Source organism: Fusarium fujikuroi, chromosome FFUJ_chr05, assembly GCF_900079805.1.
Source record: "Fusarium fujikuroi IMI 58289 draft genome, chromosome FFUJ_chr05".
NCBI classification, from domain to species: Eukaryota; Fungi; Ascomycota; class Sordariomycetes; order Hypocreales; family Nectriaceae; genus Fusarium; species Fusarium fujikuroi.
In genome coordinates, this window is record NC_036626.1 from 3904814 (window position 1) to 3924692 (window position 19879).

Here is a 19879-nt window from a genome sequence, read left to right on the forward strand (position 1 = left end):
TTTTCAGAGACAGGCTTTATATAATCTTGTTTCCACTTGCCATCATTCCATCATATGATGGCTGTGGTGTTTTCAGCGGTTTGCCCAAGCTTGCTTTCTGCCTAAGCAAAGAGCAAATATTTATGATGGACAAACTGTTTCACGATCAAGTTTTCTTCAGCATCATGATGAACAATTGCAAACTCAATCTTAGTATTTATTAATGCTAGGCAATAGCACTCTCATTTCGTATCACTCCCCGTTTTTGACTTGCTTTTCACCAAACCCTTTCGCGGTGGTTTTCATTCCACTGACAAATCTGACCAAAAACTTGAGCAACAACTGTTGTCCTGCCAATCCTGCGTCGCTTTCCTTTGCTGCTTTGCAAATAGCAAACTTAAGCTACGTGACACCCTCCCCGTCGTTTACTGTAACAGCCTCTCACTCCTCCGATTCAATAACCCGCTGTCGCTTTGCAGGACGTTGATTCTCTTGCTCTGGCGGGGGAGAGATGGCAGAAGACGTGGCGGCAGGTTGCTCGAGTTTCTTGGTATACTCCCGTTCCATGTTGGCCCAGTACTCGGAGGTCTTACGCCTTTCCTCGGCCTTCTTCAATAATCTCTCTTCGACCTTCTTTGAGGCACGGGCCTTCTTTTTGAAAATGTTCCTCTTGCGTTCTTGGACCTTTCGGATCAGTTCCTTTGCTTTATGGACCTGAGCCATGAGCTCTTTCTCTCTCTTTTCGAATTTATTTTCCAGTCCGTCGAGTTCGTAAATGTCGGTAATGGCGTCGACGTCGGGAATCGTGTCCTCATCATCTTCATTCTGATCTCCATCCGCCTGTTCTTCCTCCTCCTCCTGTCCATCCTCTTGTAGCTGGTCTTCTTCTCCCATGTCCTCTTGTTTTACGTATTTCTCTTCTTCTTCTCTCTCTTCACCATTTCCTGATGAACTTTTGTCTTCTCGTACCTTGGCCTCTTTCGGTTCCCGTCCCATGACGAGTCTCATCTCGCGATCTATGTCGTGGATCCTGGGATAATTTTCTGGGCCGCGCCATAAGTCAGGGACACCCCAATACCTCGAGAACGCTTTCCCGATGGCTTGAACGTGGTAACTTTCAGGCCATATCGTCTGAATGACCAATAGATAAGGATAGTAGTACCGTTCCGGGTCGTCGATTTGACCTTTTCCTTTTATTCTAGCGTAAAAGGGGTGACTGCTTGGGCCCGTGCGATCTCTGTACTCGCGGTGTTCTTCCATGGCCTCAATTGTCAACTTCGCCGCTTGCCCACACATCCGTGGCTTCACCTTTTCAAAAGCTTCCCAAAGCAATTTACCCTCTTCTGACAGCCTGTAGTTTTCCATGTCGGTATTTCTCTTTGGTGCCATTCGCTTTGGTCTGGGACTGCGGATCTCACCCATCTTTCGTGAGAATGGTTTCGCCTTGGAAATCTCAGGGTCCTGGTTAAAAGATTGAACTTGTCGTCTAGAATTTCAGTGCATCTCCCGAATCTCTGCCAGTAGGTGAGTGGCAGAATCAGAGTTTGTGTAGGGGATGAGAAAAGAAGAATTGAGAAATAAATGGAGGCAGAGTTGCTGTTATGAAGCGAGTGTGGACGGTGAATCAGAGGCTCGCGGCTCTGTTCTTTTGCATACGCATGGCACTGCGGAACTAAGGAGTCAATCTTAGCCATCAACTTATGTTCTTCTAGATTTTAGTTGGGGCGAGAAACAATACTTCAGACTTTGTTTAAATGACACTGACGGTCTTCTACTCAATTATCAACAATGATATCCTGGATATACCACAAGGACTCCCATATATGAAAGTCCACATTGGTAGTGACCCTCAATGAATCCAGTTAAGTATCAGTTTCATTAATATTGTTACAAGTAATTGAAGCTGGCTGAGAAAGTGCCCAGCATCTGACGTCTCACTCCTCTCTAAATTAAGGTGCAGATGGTGTTGGGAAAAGAAAATGGACGTTCATCTTCATTCAATGTCTCTAAAAGTCTCTCCTCTTTCAATTCCGAGACTCCAGATACCAGTCAATCCGCAACTCCTACCTGCACTCACTCGACGAGGCTCTGATCGAACCTCTTACTGTCAAGAGATGTAAACAGGCATATCACTCCCAAACAGACTCCCCTTCTGAACCTGAACATCATCCCGGTGAAAATCATGCAGCATGAGCCAACAAATCATCCGCAGAACAAAAGTACACCAAACTTCCTTCGCAGCACGAAGATATGCTGCATACTCAGCCGTCTGGGCCGCCTCCCCCTTGACGACCTGAAACTCAGAATCTGCGTTCTTGAGACTGAAGAACTTCATTGATGCTGCCCTCAACACAGCGGGAAGTATTTGTTGGGAGTATGCTTTTATCAGGGCGTCTTCTTTGTTGCTTGCGTTTGCAGGTGGGAATGCTGAGGCGCTGTTCATCTGGGAGAGAAGTTCTTCAAAATGTGCGCCAACAATTTCCTGCCCGAGAGATGCTCTTTGACTTCCATGCTTTGGTGAAGAGTAGTCTTTGAGTGAGTCGTCGAGCTCGTCGAGAACAGAGTGCAGTGCATCCTGTGCTTGCCAAGTGTAGTTCTGTGGGGTGTCATCTCCCGGTCGAACACCTGTCTTCTGAGCGAAAATGGTGTTCGCATGAAGTGGTAGCTTTCCGTTTGCCATGTCGGGGTCGTCTTGGATATATCGTTGATACGAAGCCAGTAATCTAGAGAGGGAGAAGCCTCTTGTGCTCCAGGTGCAGTAGCATGGGTTGGGAATATATCTGAAACAGAGGTCCTTGATGTGAAAGACTTGGCCGATCATGCCTATGAGCTCAAAAGTGACTAGATATGTTAGTGCTGTCAGTTTAATGTGCGAGACGAGAGCTTACCTGGAAAGATGTGAGACGTCACAGCTCCATCTCTCAGGAAGTAATTGACTGCCTTGCGTCCACATCCAAATGAAGACAACGTTTCCGCAATCTCCGTCCTACTTCCTAATCCAACATTCGGCCACTCAAATAACGTGTTACCGCCCTTATACCCAGGATGTCCTTCAGTAAACATCGTAGGAAGTTGTCCAAAAGCAAGTCTCGTCACCGCTTCCGTCGGAATCGTTCTGTTCCCTTCAAACACAGCCTTTTCCAACGCTTGAAAGTGAAACATGATCCCAAGTCCACTGATCTTATGGCCTTTGACGAGAAATCCGTTTCCTTCAGCTTGATACACGTTGTGGAAGGTGTTGAAGTCTTTCCAGTAGATACCAAGCATAGCGAGCATTTCTATCAAGCTGCTCATGGTAGTTGTAGCGTATGGGCGGTTAATTGATGGGGGCATGTCATCCCAGCTTTTCTTCTCGCGTTGCAGAGCGGCGTTGAGGGTGTGTTTACCAGCGATGGAAGTGAGTATGGCTGTGGCGCTTGCTGGTCGAGGCCTCAAGCCCATGATCTGCTGCCTCGTCCAATTCTGCGATTCGTTCTCCATCTTTTGTAAACTTGATAGCAGTGAAAGCCAAGTCGCGCGCTCATTCTTAATGAAGCGCCCTGTCTTGGTGAATGTACCGGTAGATGGTGGCTCGAGATCAGTCCACGTATTATCAAGACTCTTTCTCGTTCCATCGATGAAAAACACGTCCGCTCCATCGATAGGTCCCTTCGCAGTCTTTGAAGTAGAGACAAAGATAACAGGGACTTCGAATTGAATCTCTGTTCGAAATTCCTTGGGTCGCCAGGCTTTGATCCGGGATTGATGCCACCTCCCCATGACGTTCTCACCACAATTCGGGGGCGATCTGAACTGCTTCAGCGAGAATGGTGCTCCTGGAGGTGGTTCCACTGGAGACTTGACAACACTTCGAGTTGTGATGGTTCTCATGAGATCTCGGGATATGCGTTGATTGCCACTCATCTGGGTATAGAACTCAGGGTGTTGGAGTTCCGTTCTGCTCATGATGGGAAACGCCGACAGGATGGATGAATCATCGGCGAGACTGAAACTCGTCATCACTGAGCCCGTCATGGAGCGACCATGAGTAGAGTGAATTGAGAAAGCGTCTGTCGAGTTGTACACGCGCTTGTAGACGTCTGTCTTCTCAAGGGTTACCTCGAACTCTCGACGTGGTGGTGAAGTCGCGCCGTTGCTCTCAATCTTCGTCGAAGTTTCCGCTGAAGTTGAGCGCTTGAGTGTCGGCATTCCTAATGCTGGGACGCTCGATGTCGGGAAGCTGAGTGATCGCTCTGCGCTCGCGTGAAAGCCACCCCATTCGTCTTGGTCGTACTTCCGTGATGTAGCGACTGAATCAGTTTCTGTGGTGTCATCTTCTTTCCAATGATGCAATGTCGGGATGATCGATTCGAGGGGATCAGAGTGGAGTTGTCGGCGATGAACTTGTTGAACAGCGCTTCAAGACCTTCGATTCGTCTCTGGGTTGCTTCGCTGCTGTTGAGGACTGCATCAATCTTGAGTTCCAGCGCGCGCTGTGATTCCACGATAACTACGTCTGACTCGCTTCTCGGTGTTAGCGCCTTCAATACCAAGGATGAATGAGACTTGCCATTGCAGAATGTTCAAGATGAGAGTAACAGAGCCCTTGTGCGCCTGAAGCTGCCGAATATACTTGACAACATCATCCTGCACCCTCAACCACTTGACCCGGTCCCATCTCGTCAGAACAACTTTCCCATCCTTATCCAACGGCTTCAGCGTGGTGATGAGATGATCACACGTCTTGATCAATTCACTGATTGTGACAGTCGCATCATGAATACCAACCGACATCTTCGCCGCTTTCGGCACCGAATCTGGATCATCGATCAAACTCTTCAGACGTCTAATCGCCCAATTGATCTCCTTTGTTTCAGCGTGTGCCCAGAATACTGTTCGGGGGCAGTTCTCTATGCTGGTTTTGACGGTGTCGAAGGTTTTGATCACGGCGGCTGAGACTGTGAGAAGGCCTGCTACGCCGCTGGCGATGCTGAGGGGATCCATGGCCGAGTGAGCGAGTTGATGATGAACGACATTGTGAAAATCGTTGCGGAGGTTGGGGGCTATAGATATGGTAGAAGGGTTCAGCTCAAAATCAGGCTGTGGTTGCTTAGCTGCGATAGGGTAGATGGTATGCAGCTGTTGAGCGATATTGTCTTGATGATGTAGTCATTTGCATCTTTGGCTTGGCGAAAAACTGGAGGGTCAGTCTGTCCGGCTGACAAATGAGGGACAGTGAGATCGATCATCGGAAATGTACTTAGCATGGTTCGATTCTGGTGCATCTTGACAGAGCAGGATAGTCTCTTGTGTGCCTTGTCCTCAGTTTGCTCTCGTCTGGTGTGACGCTGGCAGAGGATGACAGAAGATGGGTCAAACGAGGGCAAACAGATTATGCGTTACGTACTCACCTGAACTACAAGACGTGTCACATATTGAGCTTAGGAACATGCATGGTCTACAGTAGTTTCATTAGTTTGTCTACGTTTGTGGTTGTGCATGTGAACAGTCTAGGGTGGCTTGATACACCTCATCAACATCTTCAGCTCAAACCACAACCTTGAGAGTTGTGATACTAACAAAACAAACACCCATGTATACAAACTGAAACCTTAAAAGGAAGCCTAAACTCATCGACAATCCTTCAAGATGCACCCTCAACTTGGCATCATCCCAAGACCTTCCAATACAGTATTAACGCCCCGTCCATGCATCCAGCCGCAATAAACAGGGATCCTCAAACGTAATCAGCAACAACCACTCACAATTCACCTCCCCCTCTTCCCCAGCCCTACAAGCCTAGGTGGGCTGACATGCGGGCACGCTACAGGGGTACTACGGCCCGTGAAAATGGGACTTTTGGGGGCCAAGCTCTATCGTCGTTGGACGCTCACACAGCTACAGAGACGGGCGGGTAGAGCGACGCCCGTTCTGGTTACATCTTTCTTCTTACCACTCACTCTGTTGCATGGATGAGTGTTGCATCTAGGGGTCTCTTTGATGAGTTGTCCGCTTACAGGGCTGAGAGCTGAAATGTCGTGAAGCGCTGTGTGTTCTGGGCGTGCATGATTGTGTGAGGATAAAAGGTCAGCAAGTTCTCCTCTCCTCCTGTCCTTCTCTTCATTCTCTTTCCATATCTTTTATGGTTGTCGTCGGTTTAATAGTCAAGCAAGATGCCTTCATCTTCTTCCTCTAGTTCTTCCTCGGCAAGCCCGTCGTTTGCCGAGATTGCATCTGGTGTCGCTGATCTCGGCGATAGATCAAAAGTCACACCTCAGCAAGCGATTGACAAGTTTTGGAAGCAATTCACTACCAAGAACCCCGGCAAAGGTGCCCAATCCCTCCCTAGTCCCCAAACCAAACATGTACTAACTAACAGACACAGCAACTACTGTCATTCCCTCAAACACTTACACTGATCTCGCCGCCAAGAGAGGCAACCAAGTAACCACCACAACAACCCTAGCATCCTACGAAGACGCCGCAGCAACATGCCGCGCCAAAGTCGAAAAGATCGTCAAGGAGTGCCGTCGCATCAACAAGAAGTACCGTGATCCTCACTTTGACATTGAAGTTGATCTCAAGCTCTATCGCAACGACTGTCTGCACTCTCTCTCCAATGTTGAGAACTACCAGCCCGGTGAAGATCTCCGTCCGCAGAGCGTGAAGCGCGTTGGTGATATCTTTGAAAAGCCTTGTTTTTACATTGATGGCCCTACTGCGAATGATGTTAGGCAGGGACGAGATGGTGATTGCTGGCTCATGGCGGCGCTGTGCACGCTTAGTGAGAAGCCTGGTTTGATTGAACGCCTTTGTGTTGCGCATGATCAAGATGTTGGTGTTTACGGGTTTGTATTTTATCGGGACGGAGCTTGGATTTCCGAGATTGTTGACGATTTCGTAAGTTTCCCGCCTGTTTGTGTGTCGTGATACAGAACTGACAAACCTTTAGCTGTACCTCATCAAGCCGGACTATGACGAGGGGTACTTTGACAGGATCCTCTTTGACGACGTTGAGCGCGTTGATCCGGATGAAGCATACCGTCGCATCTTCCAGTCAAACAGCAGTGCGCTATACTTTGCCCAGTGTCAGCATCCTCAGGAGACTTGGCTGCCCCTTCTTGAGAAGTGTTACGCCAAGGCTCACGGAGATTACGGTGCGATCGAGGGCGGCTTCGGAGGCGAGGGTATTGAGGATCTTACCGGTGGTGTCACCTCGGAGCTTCTGACAACCGACATTCTTGACAAGGTATGTTCCACAATGTCAACACGTATCACAGTGTTAACGAGAGTGTAGGAGTACTTCTGGAAGGAAGAGTTGCTCAAAGTCAACCAAGAGTTCCTCTTTGGCTGTAACACCGGCATCTGGGGTCGTGGCTGGGGTGAGCGCAAGGGCATTGTTGAACTCCACGCCTACTCCATTCAGAAAGCTATCGAGATTGATGGCAAGCGACTCCTCAAGCTCAAGAACCCTTGGGGCAAGGGTGAATGGACCGGTCCATGGAGTAAGTCATCCCAAATCTTTCCTTAATGAACAAATGCTGACCAACTACAGGCGACGGCTCAAAGGAGTGGACTGCCGAGTGGCTTCAAAAGCTCGACCACCGCTTCGGCGACGACGGAGATTTCTGGATCTCGTATGAAGACCTACTTAGAAAGTACCAGGCCTTTGAGAGAACCCGTCTCTTCACCGACGACTGGCGCGTCAGCCAGCTCTGGACTACGCTCTCTGTCCCTTGGGCATTGGACTACCACGACACGCACTTCTCTTTCACCCTCTCCAAGCCTGGTCCCGTCGTTCTTGTCCTCGCTCAGCTCGATGATCGTTACTTTAGAGGTCTCGAGGGCCAGTACATGTTTGAGCTTGGCTTCCGTCTTCACAAAGCTGGTCACTCTGACTATGTCGTACGAAGCCAGACACCATACCGCATGACGCGCTCCGTCAACGTTGAGCTGGAGCTTGAGGCTGGCGACTACGAAGTCCGCGTCAAGATCAACGCCACCCGCAACCAGGATATCTTACCCATCGAAAAGGTCATCAAAGATAACGCCAAGTCTCGTCGCGAGAAGCTTCTCCGCATCGGTCTCGCCTACGATCTCGGCCACTGCAAGGGCCGTTTCGTCGAGACACCCGAAGAAAAGGCCGCCCGCAAAGAGCATGAGGCCAAGATCAAGCAGAAGAAGAGAGATAAGATCAAGGCAAAGCTTCTCAAGGAGCGGGAAGAGGCTCACTACCTTGCTACACGACAGTTTGAGCGGGATGAGCATAAGCGACTGAAGAGAAAGGAGAAGCTTGCTCTGAAGAAGGCTGCTAAGAAGGCGAGACAGGAAGCTCGCAAGGCTGAGAGGGCTGCAATTAAAGCTGAAAAGGCGGCGAAGAAGGCTGCTGAAGCTGAAGCCAAGGCCAAGCTTGAGGCAGAGGAAGCCGCAAAGAAAGAAAAGGAGGAAGAGACTGAGGCCGCGAAGGAAGAAAAGGCTGAGGGAGATGAGGAGAAGGTCGAGTCCAAGCCTGAAGAGCCCATGACTCCCGAGTCTACCGCAGACGAGGACTCGAATGAGAAGGAGGAGGCCAAGGAAGCTGAAGCAGCTGAGCCCAAGGCCGACGAGAAGGAAGCTGAAGCCGACGCCGAAGAAGAGGAGGAAGAGCAAGACATCGAGAGCGAACCCGAAACCGATGTCGAAAGCGTCGGCACACTCGCCAACCTCGCCGATCGCGAACTCTGGATCCACGTCGACAATTACACGGGCACTATTTCCTCCGACAGCGACTCGGACAACGAATCGACCACCTCCTCGTCCTCATCCGCCTCCGAAGCCGAGAAAGACCCCTGGAACGCCGTGGTAGTAGCCGGCATCCGCATCTTCCACACCGGGCTCGGCGAGGGTGAGGACGACAGCGACATCAACCTGAAAGTGATCCGACCGATCCCCTTCGGAAAGGATGACGAGGAGGTTGATGTTGAGAAGAAGTGCAGTACCAAGGTGCTGGATGTTGATGATAGTGCCAAGGATGCTACGCTTGTGGGGGATGCGAGTGAGAAGATTCGGTTTATTAAGGGGGATGGGGCGAAGAGAAGAACTGCTACGTCTTTGTTCTGATGAGGATTGAATGGTTTGGATAGGTTATGATAGCGAATGAAACGGGTTTGTGACTGAGAATGTGTTTCTATGTGGTGGTCAAGTGTCGCGTGCCAAATTATGCTTGAGTTTACGCTTACCTCTTTGAGATTATAAGGCTGAAACCACGACAACCGTTTTCTATTCTTTCCACTTGATCAATTACCTAGCTATTGCAAAAGGGCTTTAGAGTTCCTAGTGAGACCGCAAACTTGTCATATGCAGCTCTGCTTCCAGGCAAGCTCTAACCACCCAGACACATTTCTCACCAAGCCTGAAAAGAAACATGATACCGATCAATTATTAATTAGTGATCACATCAATCCGATCTCGTACTTCCTCATCTCCATCTAAGAGGAAGAACTTTAGAAGCCAATCCCGTCAGCTCTCAAGCTTATGTATTTATCCTCGAAAGCGTCCTTGATCATCGTCTAAGCCACGATAGTGGACAACGCTAACAAGCCTGGGGGGGCCAAGCATCTCAAAATAGCTCCCTAGCTCCCGCGAGTTCTCACCTCTACATACAACAGCAGTAATAAAGTCTCCGAAATTATGCTGTAGCATCATCAACAGATCATCAGTTCATCTTTGTAGCACACGACGCAAAGCCTTGGCATGCTGACAGCTCAGCAAGGGTGCCAGAAATACCCAGTCTAAAAAACCCCCTACATGTACTCAAGCCTTTTTGTCACTTGGAATTACCATGTAATAAAAAGGACCATCTGTGGATACTGTCAGCAACTTCTGATCCACAATTTAGGGAATCAGAGGCGAGGTGCAGATAGTTACACAGCCCTTCCTACTGTCGGTGTCCAGGAGAGAAAGCATGACTTGATCTATTTGCGAGGTATCAATTGAAGCGTTCATCATGATATAACGACGTTGAGATGTGAAACACGCGTGCCGTTCTTTGACGTGGCTGATAATGCCGAGCTAAGATAAGATCTGCAGGCATGATTCGCATTGCATTGCATTCATCTGGGACATTTTTTAAGGGACGGTAACACAACGACGGATACAGACGAAAAGAATTGGAAGACTATTTTTACAGGGAGACTCAGACTTACTGTAACCGAGCCTTGCGATCGATCGTAACTTATCCACTCAGACTTCAGTCAGCCTCCCTTTTAAACCTGAACAAAGCTCAGCCTTACTACAGCTAAGCTATATACCCTTGTATAGTAAATTGGGTCTGCATCATCTTCTCAGCAATCCTTCATAACCAACAGTCTTGGCAATTCATTCTTGTTTTTCCTCGATGAAGAGCAGAGCTTGACTTGTTTCTTCACTGTAGAGTAGGCTAACTGAGGCCCAACCGCGCACGAACACACCCGCAATCCAAGATCATCACTCCTTGCCGATCTTAAACTTGGTGTCTTTCTTTGTGTCTTACATCCCTCAATCTCTATACTGCTTGCGCCACCCTTCGCCCAGCGATCCCTGCCGAAGGAATTGACCCAACCCAACAACACGCATTACAATCTGACAGGATTTAGCATGGGTCCCTCATCCCAGCTTCTCCAGGTCCAATTTTGCAATCCCCTTCCATAGACAAAAAAAACACAAAAAGAAAAAGGGAACCTCTCTTCTCGCCATGGCCGAGTCAGAGGACATACACGCCCGCAAGCCCTCCGGTATAAACATATTCGGAATCTCTGGCAGCGGCTATCATCATCTAATGCCCCACGAAATGGCCGATCTTCACAGCCCCTCGCCGGAAGCAAAAACGGGCAGCAGTCCTCCCGAGACACCGCATTCCTTTCATAACCTGCTTGGAGGGCACCCGGCGGGGAGTTCTTCTTCCAGTCCCAGAGTCGCTGATTCTCAAGGAACGCCTGAGCCGTACTCTCAGATTTGGGCCCCGTCTATGCCGCGTGGTGATGAGAAGAAGATCGATATGCCTAGGACCATGGAGCGAGAAGTCAAGATGAGTGAGGGCGGGAAACTTCCTAAGATTGTGGAACCGAGGGGGGATGCGATGGATGATGAGTTTGATGATGAGATCTTTTATAAAAAGTTTGGTAAGTTTTCTCATTTTGTTGTTGAAGGTGTGAGACTTACTTGAACAGCGGAACCCCCAAAGGGTTGTTCAACAACGCGAGATATTCACCAGCCAAGATCAAGCTGGCTCTCAATTACCATCTACGTCCTCTCCGTCTACTCAACAGTCGGCAGTGGAATCTGGCTCGTCACAGCCATCCTCCAGCCAAGATGGGGACACAAAATCGCCTCTGGCGCATCCCTCTCACCATCAACAGCAACAACCCTTGCAGCACTACTAGCAAAGACCATCGAAATGTCCTTCGTCACCGTCTTCGTCTCATGCCTAGGCCAAGTTCTCACCCGCAGAGCTTTTATTCGAAAAGCCCATGGCATGTCACTTGCTGAGATGACGATGAGGAACTGGGTTATTCAGCCTGGATCACTCATCACTCACTTCGAAACACTGCCTTCTTCGTCGTTGACGCTTCTGGGCATGTTGTCGCTTACCGCTACGATTGCAGCTGCGTTTTACACGACTGCTTCTGATGCGATGGTCTCGCCCAAGTTGAAGTCTGGGAGCTGGGAGCATAAGGAGCTTGTTGGATATGTGCGTGCATCGTATGCTAATGCAGCTTATGTGCGTGAGGATTGCCCGTATCTTTTTAACATCACTGAAGATATCCATGCCGCCGAGTCGTGCATGAATGTTCAATTTTCGGGTCAATCTTACAGGAATTTACTTAACTATATGAATATGTGGACGAACCTGAACCAAAACGGAACCGAAATCTCATCGGATTTGAAGAAACGACCTGGTGGAACGACACTACTCCACGATAATACTACGATGTACTCTTCCTGGATCGAGACTGAGCACGGCGACGTTGAAGCGCATTTTGAGGAAACAGGGCGTATTATCAATAATGTCACTCTAGCCCTTCCTCACCCCGGTGTTTATGGTGCTTCGAAACTCAAAGTGAACGGAATTCTTCAACCTGACGATCTCGCTGGTGTGGGAGAGTACACTGTTCGGGCAGGCGTTGTCTCACCATCTGTCAACGTCTTGTGTGTCGACATGGATAAAAAGGAACTTGCGCCTCTTGTTTATACGACGTGGCCTAATGCCAAGGTCAATGACACTGATATCCCTGGTCAAAAGACTGGCTGGTCTGGTTGGACGGGCGAAGTTCCTCAGCCACTTGATGGGAAGAACAAGGATTATTATCTTAACCGGACTGATGTGGATGATATATTCAGATGGGGACCAAAGTACGAACGTCGACCTCCTGTCTTCCAGATGGTAAGTCATCCACACACATCCCAATGTCGTAGCTAACATATCGCAGTACCCTTTTGACTTCAATCTTCTCACCAACGCAACCGTCTATGCTGCCGACGCCATCTACACCCTCGGCAAATCACCCGAGAGCAAAAACTACACCGTCTGCCAACTGCGATCATGGGTATCTCCCAACTGTTCTACCGAATTCAACATCTCCGGTATCGCCGGTGCCAGCATGAAAGCTCACTGCGAAGACGACGCCGACGAGAATGCTTATCGACGATCATTCCCTTCAGACCAAGGCTGGTCTGCTCCCTCTCTTGACTGGAAGGTAAGTTTCACCTCGTCCATTGTATGAACAAGACTGACAACAATAGTGGCTCGCTGATCAATGGCGTTTGTCTATGGATCTTAATGGTGGCTCTGTTAACAACAATGCTTCCAACGCTCGTATCCTCACTCAACTTGCCCTTCATGAACCCAAGATGCCAGCTTCTTATCCCTCACTTGCCGAAGCCCTTGCTGTGTATTCCAGCTCTCTCATCATGATCAGTGCCATCGATACATCTTTCCGTCACTACTGGGATCAGGACCCTAAAGCATACCCCGAAAACCTCATCCCAGCACCTGGTTTTCCTCAACCCTTCAACGCATCTCTCATCACACAGGAATACACATCCGGACACACTCAATCATGGCAGAACATCTTTTACGTCGTCCTCGTCCTCGTCTTCGCCATCAATTTATTCTGTCTGGGCTACTTCATCATGCGCTCCGGGCTAGTAACAGACTTCACCGAACCACAGAATTTATTCTCTCTGGCGATCAACAGTCCGCCAAGTAATTCGTTCCACGGCAGCTGTGGTGGAGGTCCTGAGAAGAGACACCTTGTTGTTCCGTGGAAGGTTGCGTATGCGCCGAGTGCGAACCATTACTTTTTCCAGGACAACTCGCCTGGAAAGGAGAATGAGGGGTTGAGTACGGCGAGGGAGTATGGGGAACCGAGGGTGAGCAGTTACAAGAGACTCAGCATGAGTAGGACTTGGCTGTAGATTGATCTGCGGGTGTCGTTGGGTTGCATCAGCAAGCGTTCCAGAATGCATGGTCGGGGAGTTATCATATTCAGCTGGGGGTATCACACTACCGCCGCACGTACATACATACATATATCTTAAATACCATCTCATCAGATACTCTTTTACGATTCCCTGGCTTCTTCTATGGTGATCTCATACCAACTGGATGTTCAGAACACCAGCAGCCACTGTCCTAACAGTTTGCAGGCTTAATCACACAAAGACATCCTTAACTCCTGCAGCTGCTTAATCTCTGAGATCCAGCAGTGATCTGTCTTAGTGCAGGCTGCATATCCATTATCGGCTAGGCTTTGGCACCAAGCTTATTTAAAATATCAGTGATTCACCATAAATGCGATCTAGCATGATATATGCAGGCATCACAATTCCGACAAGTATTTATTCTCAATTAACCTCCTCACTTACACACCAAAGCTTTCATCTTAGAATCTCAGCTTTTTGCCTCTCTTTCAATCTTCTCTTTGATCAAAGTGGCCTACTCAATCTAGAGTTGAAGCCGATATCATAAAGGACTATCGCATCTGATCCGCTATCCCTATTATACTGCCAGTAAGTTACATTTACTTTATTTCCTTTTTACAGGATTGATACTAACAGAGATTACTTTTAAGGCATCCCTTTTCCCTAGCATCTATCTGATCAAATACTATAGAGTCTACTGGTGCTGCTTACGTCCTTACTGCCGCCCAGTTTGAAAGGCATGTCACCCAGCATGGCGGCGATGTTGCCTGGCGTTGATGCCAGGTGAATCGTGTCCTTGCTTCTTTTGAAGAGGAAAAGGGGCGCATGTCGAGAGATGGGGCAGGAGAGGTACACAAGTACCTCCTCAAAGATAGGTAGGTAGAAAATGGTTCCAGAGCAGTCATTTGGCGAGTGCCCATATAGACTATAGGCGGTTCATGGGAAAGTCTCACCACAATAGTACACTCTACTACCCACACTTCTTCGTCATCCAGGCCATATATGTTGTAGGTGGAGAGCCTATACATGATGCCATGCCATCCGCGGGATGTACAAAGAGGTTTCTCGACACTGGGGTATGGATATCACCCCGGACAAGCCTTTTTATCCGCGTCTCACAGACTCGAAGAAAGAGCGTCTTCTGATTCTGGGAAACATCCAAGGACCGAGTGCCCCAAGTGGAAGACAAGTCAGCGACGCGACCCAAGGCAATATCGGTGCTCACAACAGCATTAACAACAACAACACAAACTCGGAAAAACAAAAGGCCTTGAGGAGTCATCTCGAGTCTGTTGCGAGGCTGTCAGCGGAACTGAGCAATTAGGCTCAAGTCGGAGCGCAACGACACGAAACGGACTTGCAAAGAATGCAAGGACAATTGAGAACCTTGCAACAACAAGACTTCGACCTAAAACAACAGGTCCGGGACGAATCCAATCTTCGGCAGAATGCTGAGAACAAACTGAGGGAGAATGAAGGCCAGTTACGATACGCACAGCATCAACTGACAATTTCACGCCAATATGCAAATGCACTGGAAAACGGCCAGAGTCAAATGCGAAACGACATCAGCCAGTACCAACAGCTGTCGATAGAGATCCAAGAGATCGACAAACAGCGCAAGGCCAAGAGTTCTATGCGTCAGCAGTGCATGAACAGAGTGGCTGAACGAAGCCTTTCCCGAGTTGAAGGGTTCAAGGCGGCGACCAAGCGTCCCGTGGATGGGATCGCAGACGGCAGAGAGCCCAAGCGGCCTCGCCAGGAATAGCTTTTCAGGAAGCAAACTGAAGCCAAAGACATGGGAAAGGGGGTTCATTGGTAACAAGGATGATCAGCGACGGATATTGGGAAGTGATACGTGGGACAGAGAATGACTGTCAAGCTAAGTCCCAGATAAGGTGTCTTAGAGGAAAGCATTAATACATAAGTTTTGTTAATAATTTCTCTTAATTGTCCAGAGAGAATAGGTTCATTCTCCTAATTGTTGGGATATCATTCCGGTATCACTGGTCCCTGGTTACAGGCATCCCATTCAGTCAGTCAAGAAGTAAACAAGGGCTACATATAATCATTTATTTACTTACCAGAGGGAGAGAAATTCCATCAAGTTTGGTTCCGGGCCGATTTTAATTCCGGCATGCTATAGCACTAATTCTTTCTAAATAGTAGGCATTTGCTTCTGCTAGCCTTCAGCATATCACCAGCAAGCAGTGCAACCCCTCAAGGCACTCAACCATAACACCCTTTTCGATACGCTTCATAAATACTATCCTTGGATCTTATAGTCCTTCTCTTATGTTGAGTCCTTTCCTCTTTTAAAAAGGAACTCTCTTTCTTTCGGCCGAGTGGTTGCAAGCAAGGTGCACTGCATCTTGATTGCTTTCTATAAGCAGTGAAAAGTATATTGCCTTCTTTTTCCTATTTCTCCTTAACTAAATACTAATAGCTACTGCTTTCTTAGATCTTCTCTCTCTATTATTCGCTCTTTCTTATAACTAGGCTGATACTATGGCGTCTGACCGTCATGCTGGAGAGGATGAATATGTCCTGCCCTATGCATTTCCTAATGAAGAAGAACGGTGCGAGGATCTTGCTCAACTTCGAGATCAGACCATGAGGGTCCGTGGTTATTATCAAGAAGCAAAAGCCAAATTGTCTCGGCAAGCTACTGCTGAACTTCATGCGTACCTAAAAACGGGTGAATGGATTGACAAGGCAAAGCTTGCCAGCAGCCACCCTGCATACGCGCGCTTCATGGGGACAGGCAAATTTAAAACACCGTCGCGTTACTACCCGCATTTCTTTGTCATTCAGGCAATCTTCGATCCCGACCCCAAAGGCAAAGGTATCCTCAAGGCAGTGGGCAGGCTGTATGACGAGGTGTCTAAGCACTGGGGTATGCAGGCTACTCCGGGGGTCCCATTCTTCCCCTACCTGCCTGATTCTGAGCGAGAACTCCGACTACTACTGGGAAACCATGCCATGCTCTCTGAGCAGGTGAGAACATCTGCTGCTCCCGTTCACTCACATCCTGCCACATCCCTTGTCGCAGTCGTATCCCCGGGGCCTGCAAGACGAACCGCCGCATCCCCAACCACCCAGGACAGCATCGTCGCTGCTCCTCCCGGTCCTAGCACATCTGGCCACAGCCGATTGACCATTACCAACCTTCCCATCGGTATGAGCCCCCACCTGGCCGATATCAATCAGAAGTTCCTCGAGTACGACCAACGTGTCGCGGACCTCGAGCGCGAGATCCTGGAGAAAGAACAGCAGCTCAAGGACAAAGACTTCCAGATGAACAATCTCGGGTACAAACAGCGATATGAGCAGGCTGTGGAACAACTGCTAGAGACTCGACGAGAACTTCGCGATACGCAGCAACAATGCCGTGAGTTCCAGATTCTCCTGAGCAAGTACGAAGAGAAGGAGAAGCAGGCCCATCATCACCTCTCACAGTCTCAATCATTCTCCAACCAAGCGCACGAGGCCGCCCACAAGATCCAGTGTCTTCTGACCCTCGGCCAGCAGCAAAAGAGCAAGGTCTTGAATCTCCTAATCGAGCCCATCGAGGAGTTCAATGCTACTGCTGAGAGTCCCAGTCACGCAGCCCAGAATGGTCAACGAACCAACAAGAGAGCTCGTGAGGACTGAGCTACCTTAAGGATACAAAAAGACTTTTGGATCTAGGAGTAGTTACGGAGAGAGTTTGGGATCAAGAGAACATCGCCTTTGGCGGAAGGAAGGGCAACCGAACGTAAGAGCTGTTGGTAAAGGGCAAATAAGACGAGACGAATTATGAATTCAGCCATAGAAGAGCTACTTGCGGAAAGACTAATGATGTATGAGTTATGTCAATTGTTGATAACCGAGAGATAATAAACTTGGCAAAAGTTATCCTAAGCTTAGCCTACCTTATATTACCTAAGTCTTTTTGTCATCTACCTAGGATCGAGGACCTGTGTTTTCTTTCCTCCCCTAGTCTGTGTACTGAAGCAAGTGACGCAGTAGAATTTTACATGGAAATGTAGTACATATTCACTTTGATATATATTAATGCTAATCTGGCAGGAATATTGAAAGACATCTGCCATTTGCTGCCATCGACCATTCTTAACATGGATGTACTGGCAGTCAGTGTCAACTCCCGTCTGCAGGCGCACACGCGTTGGACCTTCTCCTGTCTATCGCGTATGGCAGGCGCAAACCCAAACAGCTTTCTCCCTCTTTATTAGCCCGTGCCTCTTTTTCATCTTTTCAACAGAGCCAGAAAGAAGACAAACCTCTAGAGTCTCGATTGCCGCCCTTTCACTCCTCGTCTTTGCGCTTTCACTCGCAAGTTACACTCCTCTTCTTTCTCTGCAGCATCTGATACTACTTCAGTTTCTTGCTCTCGCGACGATTATTGCGCTGCCATCAACATGGTGAACAATGATTCCCGCCGAGCGGCTAGTAATGAATACAACCTCACTCGAGATTATTTCTCTTACGAAATCTCAAAGGGAGATCTCGACTGGCGCTCTTCTCAGGTCGATAGTGTCTTATCATCTTTCGAGGAAGCCAAGAAGGTCATGTCAGCACAAGCCATCCATGAGATCCATAAGTATCTCAAAGCAGGCAGATGGATCAACGATGCCCCCTCTGCCAGTAGACACCCTGCATACAAGCATATAAAAGGACAGTCAAGTGGCCCTAAAAGAGGGGTGCGTCTGCTCTACTATCCTTATTTCTTCGTCTTACATGCAATCTTTCCACCGTCCGAGTCTCTCAGAATTGTCTGTGAGGAATTCGGCCGTCACTGGGATCTTCAAGTTGACGTCCAGGAACCTTTTTACCCCCGTCTGAAAGACACCGAGAGGGAGATGGAACTCATCATGGGGAAGAATCCACGTCCTCGGGGACAAGTCGGGCGCTCTTCACGGAGCCAGTTTTCCACCGCACTCTTCACTCTAACTCATGACGGTGACTCGGAGACGGAAGATCAGAAGGGCAGCATTCAAGTGGCCACCGACACCGCTCATATCTCCCAGCCAGTACCTGCCAGTGCCCCCGATACCCTTCGTAACTACGACGAACAACTAGCCAGTATCCGAAGCGACTTTGAGCAACGCCTTGCCGAGTTCCAAGCTCAGATGCAGCAAGACGCTATTAAACCCTAGGAGGATTCAGAGCGACGCATTCGGGAAGTGCAGGAGAAGGCACAAGAAATCCACCAACACACGATGATGGCCCAAGAAGCTTTCAAATGGGGTCAGGAGCACGCACTCGCTGCTATCGAGATCGCCGAAAGTATTGTTGATACGTTTAACGCAGCCAAGCATCATATCTTTGGTGTTCCTGATGATGAGAAACGGCCCAACAAGCGTCTTCGCGAGAACTAAGTCCAGAAGACAAGAAGGATAGTGACTACTGGCTTAGCAGGAGCTGCAGCACAGCTATTAAGTGTCTCGGTATTCTTGTCCCCGATGAGTAGCAATCGAACAACCGAGTTTGTGGGAACGGATATGCTTTAGTACAAGGAACGGAGTTAATTTTGGTAGGAATCGTGAGATCCTCTTCAGAACATGGGTTTTCCTTCGATCATCCGAGAAATAGGAAGATATCAATAAACCTGTCCAGTAATAAATACGGAAGAGTGGCATACGAGGCCCGAAAAGATGTACGGAGATGTTCGACATAGCTATCAATAAGCCAGAAGCCATGTCTACATGCTAAGAATGATCGTGATGCTGCGTTGTCTACACGTACTGTCAGCCAATCCATGAAAAGTGATACCCTCCACGTAAAGATATTTGAGAGGTAGACTCTAAAAACCCTCGTAACCGACCGAAGAAAGGCAAGAAACCTCCAGATATCGACCCATCCGATGCGATCAAAAGATTTGGGTAAATTTTTGATGCCTTCAGACCAGCTTTGGACTTTGACTTAACGTCAGAAGTTCGCTTACCTCTTGAAGCCATCGTACAACCATTCACCCAGCAACAGCCAAACCTACACACAAGCCACATCACATTTCTCAAATATCGAACAAGACAAAGGGACGTTTTATTGCACCACCTGAGAGACAGTAACTATGATAGTATGTTGATCTTTGACAAATGACACCATGTCAACTCGTAAGATAATAAAAAAAAGAGTAGTAGCCGCAGATAACCAAACCACCATAAAGGGAAAAGGAAAAAGATGTGACGTCTGTCTTAACAGTAAAAGCAACAACAAAAGGCGGCAACAATAAGCGTGGTATGTAATTTTTCGCCGTGAGCTTTAAGGATACACCGGATGAATAAACTTCGACACTTTACACAGATGGGATATCAGCCGCCCTCCCCCCCCCCCCCCTTTCGTCTCTCATCCTCCATCCTTAAATAAAATCTGCTGAAACTCTTCCAGGATTTTTTCCACCCATGTACCCCAGGTCCGCAAGCAAAATGACGAAGTGTGGTAACAAAAACAAACAACAACAAAAAGACAAGAGAGGAAA

The 19879-nt window shown here is 48.4% G+C and overlaps 7 protein-coding genes; 5 read left to right on the forward strand and 2 right to left on the reverse strand.

The window, feature by feature from the left end:
• Positions 1 to 420: 420 nt before the first annotated feature.
• Positions 421 to 1401, reverse strand: FFUJ_07975 (uncharacterized protein; the record flags this gene model as incomplete). The annotated part of the gene is made up of 1 exon (XM_023578288.1): positions 421 to 1401. One exon carries the CDS (start codon positions 1399 to 1401, stop codon positions 421 to 423), a length of 981 nt encoding a protein of 326 aa, XP_023431121.1.
• A 685-nt stretch (positions 1402 to 2086) lies between these two features.
• Positions 2087 to 4962, reverse strand: FFUJ_07976 (related to Modin; the record flags this gene model as incomplete). XM_023578289.1 has 4 exons in its annotated part: positions 2087 to 2820; positions 2868 to 4211; positions 4253 to 4423; positions 4473 to 4962. 4 exons carry the CDS (start codon positions 4960 to 4962, stop codon positions 2087 to 2089), a joined length of 2739 nt encoding a protein of 912 aa, XP_023431122.1.
• Positions 4963 to 6131: 1169 nt separating this feature from the next.
• On the forward strand, positions 6132 to 9057 carry FFUJ_07977 (related to micromolar calcium activated neutral protease 1 (capn1); the record flags this gene model as incomplete). XM_023578290.1 has 5 exons in its annotated part: positions 6132 to 6288; positions 6344 to 6858; positions 6911 to 7207; positions 7256 to 7463; positions 7514 to 9057. 5 exons carry the CDS (start codon positions 6132 to 6134, stop codon positions 9055 to 9057), a joined length of 2721 nt encoding a protein of 906 aa, XP_023431123.1.
• A 1612-nt stretch (positions 9058 to 10669) lies between these two features.
• Positions 10670 to 13392, forward strand: FFUJ_07978 (uncharacterized protein; the record flags this gene model as incomplete). XM_023578291.1 has 4 exons in its annotated part: positions 10670 to 11096; positions 11145 to 12358; positions 12405 to 12671; positions 12718 to 13392. The coding sequence occupies 4 exons, from the start codon at positions 10670 to 10672 to the stop codon at positions 13390 to 13392; spliced, it is 2583 nt and encodes an 860-aa protein (XP_023431404.1).
• A 1372-nt stretch (positions 13393 to 14764) lies between these two features.
• On the forward strand, positions 14765 to 15166 carry FFUJ_07979 (uncharacterized protein; the record flags this gene model as incomplete). Its single annotated transcript, XM_023578292.1, has 1 exon — positions 14765 to 15166. The coding sequence occupies one exon, from the start codon at positions 14765 to 14767 to the stop codon at positions 15164 to 15166; it is 402 nt and encodes a 133-aa protein (XP_023431124.1).
• A 740-nt stretch (positions 15167 to 15906) lies between these two features.
• FFUJ_07980 (uncharacterized protein) lies at positions 15907 to 17052 on the forward strand (the record flags this gene model as incomplete). Its single annotated transcript, XM_023578293.1, has 1 exon — positions 15907 to 17052. The coding sequence occupies one exon, from the start codon at positions 15907 to 15909 to the stop codon at positions 17050 to 17052; it is 1146 nt and encodes a 381-aa protein (XP_023431125.1).
• Positions 17053 to 17819: 767 nt separating this feature from the next.
• FFUJ_07981 (uncharacterized protein) lies at positions 17820 to 18557 on the forward strand (the record flags this gene model as incomplete). Its single annotated transcript, XM_023578294.1, has 1 exon — positions 17820 to 18557. The coding sequence occupies one exon, from the start codon at positions 17820 to 17822 to the stop codon at positions 18555 to 18557; it is 738 nt and encodes a 245-aa protein (XP_023431126.1).
• Positions 18558 to 19879: the final 1322 nt, after the last annotated feature.